The sequence below is a fragment of the Megalops cyprinoides genome, chromosome 19 (assembly GCF_013368585.1).
Source record: "Megalops cyprinoides isolate fMegCyp1 chromosome 19, fMegCyp1.pri, whole genome shotgun sequence".
Lineage (NCBI taxonomy): Eukaryota > Metazoa > Chordata > Actinopteri > Elopiformes > Megalopidae > Megalops > Megalops cyprinoides.
This window is the reverse complement of record NC_050601.1, coordinates 23,751,415-23,760,830: the sequence shown is the minus strand read 5'-3', so window position 1 is coordinate 23,760,830 and position 9,416 is coordinate 23,751,415. Positions and strand designations below refer to the sequence as shown.

Below are 9,416 nucleotides of genomic sequence, written 5' to 3'. Positions count from 1 at the left end.
ACGACTTCAAAGCAATACAAACAGATATGAGGTAATGTCTCGTAATTTCACGTCTCATACCTTGATACGAAATGATACTTTTTGGGGAAATTCTTGCAATGACCCTTTTTTGTAAAGACATAGAAGTTTGAGAAGGTTACATTTTGGAGTGCCAGTTCTTACGTCTGTTACTGAAATATTGCGGTTACCGTTAAGTTTTCACGCAGAAGCAGAAGTTTACTGCATTGCACTGCTAGTAGTCTTTTCTTCGCAAGAGGTGCCCCGCTCTGAAGCAGGGTGTAATTCTCTCGTTCACCTTAAGGACGTGTTACTGACGGAGCCCCTCAGTTTCCAAAGAGCTGCGAGGAATGCGGAGCGCAACGAGAGCTCTGTTGCTCCGTCCAGCAGTCCTACCGCAGAATTACATATTTCACACGTCTGGCGGATTCAATTAACATTCTGGTTTCGAGTACTCATCACCGTTGGGAAACAAAATGATGCGGGCCCGAGGAATGACCGCGGAAAAGCCAAGAAAATGAAGACGGTTGGATTTATGTGATTCGGTGTTTTGGGGGTGAAGTTAGTGGATTCTTCGGTGGAAATAATTATCCGTATTTACAACGGGGTTGTTTAAGGGAACACCCGGTTGCAATGTCCTCTCAGACTACAGTCGTGGAGCTATGTGGAAGAGAGATGCTGTGAGTATATGCATTTGTATTTCTCTTAAATAACAGTTGATCTTTTTTTACTCAGAGAGTGGCGACATTCCATTCCACGCGCATACTCACCAAAGTGAAATCTTACTGCAAAGAGAGACAAAAGAAAATTCTTTTCAGTTTATTTTCATATTTGCACTGCGATTCTAGTGTCGTTCGCTTGTCATTGGCGCTGCAATTTCCGTTCTTTCTGCAATTAAACATTTCTTTTGTGAAATGCGCTCTGTTGGGTTTTTCTTTACCTTGGGAATACATAATGTATTTTATTGGCTATATATTCGTTCTGGAACTACCGCAGTCTTACAGATATTTCCTAAGCATAATAATAATAATAATAATAATAATAATAATTTCCTTACACCCAATTACATTCGTTATTAAGCCTATTCGTTTTCCCCGCAGGAAAATCGTTGGTGCATTTTACCTTAAAGAAACCTAGCACCTTGATCAAGTGAGAGCGAAATCTTTGAAGCTTTTCGGTCACTGTCTTGAAGACTGCAAGGTTTTGCGACTGCAGTGAAAAAAAAAACAGGCTATTGTCAGGCATATGTTCAATGAGCACAATTTCAGTGTGCTGAGAATGGAAATTGAAACACAGTTACACTATATATTTTATGGCACTCACTGCTGAATTTTCTGTTCTTTTTCGTACATTTGTTGGTAACTTTGCATATACTTTCCGCGTCTAATTGCATGTATGCAGACATATTCAGAAATGTTCGCTGAAACTGTGAGGTTTTCGGCCTTCAGAATTAGATGGAGGAAAACCTGGCCATCCTGTGGCAGGATTCACCAAATACAAAACCTTCCAACAAAAAAACCCTGCAACCACGCTATGTGACATTGAAAGTAGAAATATTACCAGACCTGTTCATGCCAGCCAGGCAAGGATCAAACGTAAATGCCACCATTAGGGGTCGCTATTGTATAATGATCGTTCCACGGAAGTTAATGAGAAATCAAAATGAATTTACGTCTAAATTCTTTCATGCTCGGGATGCAGTCACGTTGTAGCAGCGCAGGTTTTGCATTTGATTGTACTTAATATAACAGGGTTTTTTCTTTCTTCCTTTTTTTTTTTTAAACTGCGGCAATGACAGCAATCGCGCGCGAACAATACAATTAGCAATGTATTTGTTCTAGGTTATAATAAGAACACAAAGCCCTGTTGGTTTTAATTTATATTAACTTAGCATAATAAGTTTGTTTTACATATTACATTCATATTTATACTGAAATGAAACAATTACATAGGGGGACATATACGATCATTGTGCACAGGTGCTCACTGAACTCAGGTGTTCTGTGTACGGGTCCTTATATAACAAGAGGTAGATTTAAATGTCTGTCAGGTTTTATATTGAATAATTTCAGGTATGCTAGCAGCATCTGAACCTTACATGACGTTTATTCATGATCGCAACAATTTTTTGGTTACGTCAAAGCAGACGAACAGAAGCAAGACATTTAAAGCAACTGCGCTGGAATACATAAGGCACGTTTTACTGAGAAAGATTCGTACTAATGCTATTATGTTACTGTTGATCATTTTAACGGATATCAGGGCAAACGACTGTACTGCTGACGTATCACTACCATACGTATGATGCAAAAAGAGCAATAAAGATGCCAGCTAATTCGCTGTCGTTTTCAGAATTGCACGCGGCGCTTTTCAATTTTCAAATATGGGTTTAAGAGGTTCTCCCAGCTTTACGCGCATTCACACGACAAACGCGCCAGCGCAACTGCGTCATTTAAAGATCCGCGTAATGCTGTATAGCGGGAAGATTTGTGTACAGTGACATCCGCGCAGTGCCCTGTTATAGTATCAGACTAGCGCGAGTCAAACCGGGGTGAATTGCTGCTACTAAAACTATGCTGGCTCTGAAACGAATGCGACTCCGCAAGAAAACCTTGACGTACTAGCCGAGCCCACATACGAATATGACGACCGCCAAACCGGCACAGCCACAAACTTGTCCGTCACGTAGAAATGATGATGAAGTTCGCGTCGGCAATGATACCTGTAGTATGCAAATGCACAGGTATTCATCACATTCAGCATATATGTTGCTACTAAGCCCTCATATGTTAGACCTAAATGAACAAATATTGCATAAGCATATTTTAAACCCGCCCTGTTTAATAAATAGGCATATTGCTGATAAAAGAGAATTCCTGATTCGCAAGCAGCATCGTCCACCGTGAAAATATCTTCAGCGCTGACTGCACCATTCACAGGCTTCTGTCACGGGCTGAAAATGCACATTGCGTTTATAATCCATATCCCTTCTAACGCGTATGCCGACACGCGATATGTTTTACATTCATTCATGTGCAATACACACGACATACCTGCTCGCTTCTGTGCGTGTTTGTTTAACGGTTATGTGCGGTTTCTGGGTTATGTATGCAGCACTCCTATGGCGTTCAAATGCTGATTATTACAGACCAGTGAGTGATCTATCACAGACGGCTGGGGAAATGCAACCTTACCAAGACATGCTGCAACATAAAAGATCGCTCAGTCGCCCACTGACGATATTTCATCCAGTTCCCAGATATGTTCATTTAAACACAATTCTAAAGGGCAACTGAAAGGGATATAATGTAACCGTTCTTACTGCTGTGCTTGCTGGGTTTGGTTTGTGGTTGTTCTCTTCGCTGTTCGCGGCACGTAAACGTCACACAGTCGCAAGGAACAAAGAATATATTTAATGAGCTAATTCAAAGTAATACCGAACTGCTCTAATAGGGTGCAAAACGTCTCATTCTCCGTGAGAATGAAGTGCACTACACTCGGAGGTGCACTGTGAAAAAGGAACGATAGACGTTAGGAGCAGAATCGGTCCTATGCAGTGTCCCTTCAGCGGCGTGGCACAGTGCTATTTGAACATGGTTACCAATAGTACCCCGTCACTTAAAATGAATGAAAATGAATTGCTTTTGTATATGTGTGCACACACACACACATATAGTAGTGACAGCACAAATGATCCTCCCTAAGGAAGAGTTTTTGGGAGCTATTCTTTCTTGTTTGTCATACACTGTCACACTGTACACATGTGGACATACCCCGTATGGGCAGAGCTGTGCCTCTGATGCTGTGTCCCTGTCCCCACACCTGCAGGGGATGAAGTGGGCCACCATGGGGAACTTCAGGCTAGTGCTCCTGGCACTTCCGGCCCTCCTGTCGCACGTCACCGTGTCCTTCGGAGCGGAGAAAGTCCCCATCCTGAACATTGCGGTGATCCTGGGCCGGACGCGCTACATCTCGGACCGCGAGATCCGGGCCCTCTGGGGCAAGGACGACCCCATCGACGTCAACGTGGTGACGCTGCTGGTGAACGAGACCGACCCCAAGAGCATCATCACACACATGTGCGACCTCATGTCGGGCACCCGGATCCACGGGGTCGTGTTTGGGGACGGCACCGACCAGGAGGCCATAGCACAGATTTTGGATTTTATTTCCTCCCAGACTCTGATACCCATCCTTGGGATCCACGGGGGCTCGTCCATGATCATGGCGGACAAGGTAAGCCAGCCTCGCCTCAAAAACCTGCAACAGCCCACAAGGGGGCGGGAGAGCAGGCAGTAGTTGAGATGTCCCACCCTGGCTGTTCTTTTTTTTTTTTTAAAAATACCAACAACCTCCATGTAAAGCCCTTCAAACAAAGCAATAAAGGTGGTAAGCTGTCTGCAGTACAACGCGAGCACAGATCCGGTCGACTACCTTCCAGAGCACCAGCTGCTCCAGGCTGATTGAGTGCCTCTGTGCTGCAGAATAAATCTCTGCCTTTCAATAATGTGTAGTCCAGTCACTTACATACCAGATGCATTGCAGCCCTTATTGAAAACCTACACTGCACAGGGCAAGCAAAGGAATGACAAAATGTTCTTTGCGAGTCTTTCATTTGAAAGGGACACGGGACCCTCTTGTTGAGCAATCTACACCATGGATATGTGTTGACTGTTAGACTGTTATGAGATAAAAAGTGTTCCCGCTGAAACTGACCATGTTTGTGTATGATACTATGTCATGAATATTTAATTAATCTGACCAAATCTGACATTGGGCTGTTTGCTCATATTATAATCTTGGTGAATATTGAGATGGTTCATACTGCGAGTAAGGATGGAATTATATTCTTGTACTTTGTGGTCTGCCGTCAATTTTAAATACTACATTTAGGGTAATGTTATTTTTACTGTGTTTCACACCAAAACTGCGAAGGTGAGGGATCCAAAACCCTCATAAATTTTGGGTTCACGGCCCTCTCATGGTCGTTGCCTTAGCATGAAATGAGTGGTGCTTTAGTAGTGTTCTGCTGCCAGCTTTATTAGTCTTTATCTTTGACAAAATGATCGTCTAATCATGAGAAAATTGATACTTGTTCCTAGATTGCTGTGTTTGAGTACAGGTTACCTCAACAATGGTTTCAAGATGAATGGCTAACGTCACTTATGACTCAGACAGGAATTACTTTTGTGTGTGTATGTGTGTGTGTGTGTGTGTGCAGTGTGTGAATGTGCAGGTTGGTTACTGTCAAACTTTACAGCCCTTTTGAGACAAATTGCTTGGCACCTAATTATATTGGATATGCTCAAAAGGTTATGTTGCATTTTAATATTAGAGGTAAGAAAAACTGACAAACTCCATCTGAAGACAGATGAATGCTTTGGGGTGACTTACAGTTTGTAAAGTCATAATTGCCTGGCCTCAACCTGGATAGTATCCATCAGAGACATTTGCATTCAATCCACAGCACTGAGAGCATTTCATTTTTAGGAGTTCATTATCATTTTTCATTTATACTTAAGCTGTAGCTTGAAGAAGTCAGCAAGTTTTGAACATGAACCCCACAGAAGGTATTAAGTTGGACTCTCCAAGTGTGGAAGTCAATGGCTGTGTCCCAAATCACACACCAGCATACTATGTAGTACGCTTAGCAAGCATGCTTGGTTGTCTAGTATGTTGACACACGATAGTATGATTAGTCCAGCATACTTGACAGTGCCCAGATGTCATACTTGCCCGAAAAAAGGAGGATGTGTCAGCTGTACACCACCCAGGAAGTGTTTAATGTTTCCTATCCCTGAATTCATTGCCAAACAAAACAGCAGGTCTTACGGTAGAGTTCGAAATAGATAAAACAGCAGAACCTTTCAACATCTCTGCATGATCAGTATTCAATCAGCTAGGTTGTCAACAGCAAAAGAGTAGTGTCCATAGCACAGGGCACGTTTGTATGCAATACGCTAGTGTGCAACTTGGGACACTACCCGTGGCTCTGTTCTGAAACGCATACTTCCAATCTACAAACTTGCATATTTGGTAGTATGTACTGCCGTGCATGCCTGGTTTGATCTGTGCCATGACCTTTGATCTTTGATTATTTACATTGATCGTTGGAGTCCCTGCGCTGGTATAATTTGGGTACAGAATAAATGCCATTGGCCCAAGTGCCATGCATTTTTGGGTGGATAATTGAATTACTTTTACTTATTGAATTGATTACTATGTCTGTTATTCATGATAACAGCTGTCATTTCTGGCCATAAGTATCTTAATTGCAGGTATTTCATTTGCGATGTTCATAAGTAGACACTTTGGCTTCTGGAAACATCAGGTATGGACGGTCAATGTCCCTCAAAGCACCCTGAAATTTTCAGCTCTCTCAAGCAGGCGAGAACACAGAATTCCTTTTGTATATGTGTTTTCATGTACTGGAACTTTGGAAGGGTTCTTAACGGTGGCCATGACTTCCATCTATCTGTGTGTTCTAGATAGCAGTATGTGCATTGGAACACGACCAATCCCCCTTGCGGTGCAGACTTGAAAAAGCATGGGTGCTTTACCAAACACTTTCCCAGGGTTTTATTGTCACGCAGAACCACCCCAAGTGTCCTTTTATGGCACATACACAGCTGCCGTTGTGGGTTGTTCTGTGTGTGCGTTGCCAAGGGAGCTCTCAAGTTAGAGGGAGACCTAAAATTCAGTACAGTAATAACAGCTTTCCCTGTCAGTAAACCCGCTCCTCAGAGTGCTGCCGCCCCGTGTGTTGCCACTTAGCAGATATAAGTACATCGGAATTACCCACGCGTGGACTTGCCTGGGCCCTTCCCGCAGCCCGGCTTGAAAGCAGGCCCTGGAAGCCCCGGGATTCCCGATTGTGATAGTCTGTCACATCACAGGAGTTATGCAGATCTGCGTAATCCCCAGGAAATGTGAGAGGCATGTTTGACATGATTATTCTCTGTACCTGCCTGATTTTGTGTTCTATTGTCACTCCTCCTGCTGGTGGTTTGAAAATCCCAGGGATATGCAAATGCTGGCTTGAGACACAGTGCATCTTGATGTTGGAACCAGATGACTGTCTTTTCTGGTGCTGTTGATGACCCTTGATGGGGAGCGGGGGTGGTGGTGGGGGTGTCATTTGTTTTATCCAAAATACTAATTCTATTTTCAATAAGTGTAGCTCAAACTGCTTCCTGTCTTCAGCCTTTGCTTTTCAACCATCCTCATGTTTATCTGAAAACATAGTTCATCCTCTCATTGGCTGCTTGCTTTAATAGAATCCCAGCTTGTCATCGTTTTACATATACACTGAAAAACTGCACTTCCCAGTCGTAAATTGTACTCCACTGAATTTTCATGTATTACAATAACTGAGTGAAGTCTGTGTGCCCTGTAACAGTAACTAAGCCAGAATGATGAATGCTGGGGCACTGACAGATGAAATATGTTTTTTTTGGGATTTTAAATTATGCCTCTCACATGAATAAGTGAGCTGTTATCTGATGTCAGTCACATCTTTCAGTCTGGAGGGCACAGGGTGGTTTGGAGGAGTCCTCCGCAAACCAACCATTCTAAATCCAGCCAAATTGACAAATTACCTGAGAGCAGCAAAGCCTAAGGCACAGACAGGACTGTTCTCTTTTGAAAAATCAATAGTTTAAATTAGAGTTATCACTTAAGAGTACATCAAACTTGAATTGATCTCAAAATTTCCAGGGCAATTATTTAACCCTAGAGAATCTATTTACTTGGAGGTACTAAGTTGGAGGGAGGGAACCCTGTTCCTCACAATCTGCTACAGATGGTCTCAATTTAGTCAGATTGAATCACGTCATGTCCATGAATGTTTTGTTTTAAACATGTTTAGACATATAAAATATGGAAAATATAAAATATATACAAAGATGACGTGCAAATAAGAGGGAAAAAATCAGACACTTATAGTAACCAACTGTCCATTTTGACATATATCACAGATTAGTGTTAACAATGTTTAGAACAGGGAGTACACCATGATTGACATGGTGCTGGGGGATGGGGGGGGATCTTCAAAGCAAAATAAGACATGCCCCTCACACCGTGAAGTAGTGCTCCCAAGAGACTTTTACAGAAGCAGAACGATAAAGTTTGGACTGCAGACGTTTTTCATCTGGTCCGAAGGGAGTACGTATGGAACGATGTGCGTTTGAAGAAGAGAGAAGGGAATAGAAATGTCCAGAGGTGAGAGTACAGTGGGTTTTTTTTTTTTTTTGACACACACAGCTTCAAAGGAAGGGGTGTAGAGTGGTGAGCGCTGGAGGACTTCAAGAGACGCTTTACACCGATAGGAGGGCGGAGTTTCCAATGAGGTGCCGTGAAATGACTTGGAGGGTCACTCAAAGGAACCTCTGTGGAGCCACAGCGTTAACTTTGAGCAGCAGAGACTGTAATGTAATGTCCTTTGGGTGATGGAAATGCAAGCAAGCGTGACCCCTTTTCAACTCTTACACAACAGTCTTTTTTCTATTCTGAGTGACCGCCGCACTCATGATGATGTGCGCTGAAAGTGTTGACAAAATGTAGCTGTTTCCCAAATTAGTGTAAGGCTCAAAGTAATGCCGTTATAGTTAGATTGAACTTTAGTTTGGTCTGTCGCTTATGCTCAGTTTGGTCCAACAGACACCTTGTATTAATAACTTGGAGATGCAGGGGTCTAAAGCCATTCGGCTGTGAACTGCATCAAAAGCGCCAGTCGTGCTTCATGTAAAAAGATTTCGGTGGTGTGAGAGACACAAGCCTATAGACACTGCTGCCGTTTCTCTTTGAAACGTAACTTTTAAATTAACCATGCAAACCACTCCAGGTGCCTGCGCTCTTTGCTCCTGAGTGCCCTCTCATCACAGTGCTCCGTTGGGTGAGAAAGGGGGCCCCCCAGCATTCGAGAGGAATCAGCTTTAACACTGCAGATTGGTAGAGGCCTTACTCCCAGGAGGCGTTTCACACGAGAGACTGGGAGGGGCGCGGAAGCTGTGGGTGGCTGCTGTTTGAGAGCGTTGGAGCCAGTTCTCCATTCCCAGTCACCTCGGTGCTCTTTGCAGGGGATTACACTGCAGGGCCTGTTTCTGCTGAGGACTGGCTAGTCATTTCTGTCTTTTATTCACTCACTACGTTCTGCCATGCATGTGCTCCTTTTAGTGAGGCTTACATGTAGTTCATGTAGTGCACACATATACTGTATGTGTATATATATATATATATATATATATATATATATATATATTTGTGCGTGTGTGTGTGTGTTTGTGTGTATAAGCCATGTGCCCTCTCTTTGAAATCTTCACTTCATGAGTTGCCATAAACTACTGTACTCCACATTAGCCCTGGTGTCTGCATTGTGAGTGCTGGCAGAGGCCCTTTTCGCATTCTGCTGGCGTGTGTGA

At 43.1% G+C, this 9,416-nt stretch overlaps 1 protein-coding gene across 1 annotated transcript in view; it reads left to right on the top strand.

The window, feature by feature from the left end:
• The first annotated feature begins 638 nt into the window (after positions 1 to 638).
• Positions 639 to 9,416, top strand: part of LOC118794218 (glutamate receptor ionotropic, NMDA 2A-like) — a 119,542-nt gene continuing 110,764 nt past the window's right edge. Inside the window, exons 1-2 of the mRNA XM_036552425.1 lie at positions 639 to 677; positions 3,826 to 4,233. Of these exons, the coding sequence (XP_036408318.1) occupies positions 660 to 677; positions 3,826 to 4,233 (426 nt within the window). The 5' untranslated portion in view covers positions 639 to 659. The remainder of the gene's footprint in view (positions 678 to 3,825; positions 4,234 to 9,416) is intronic.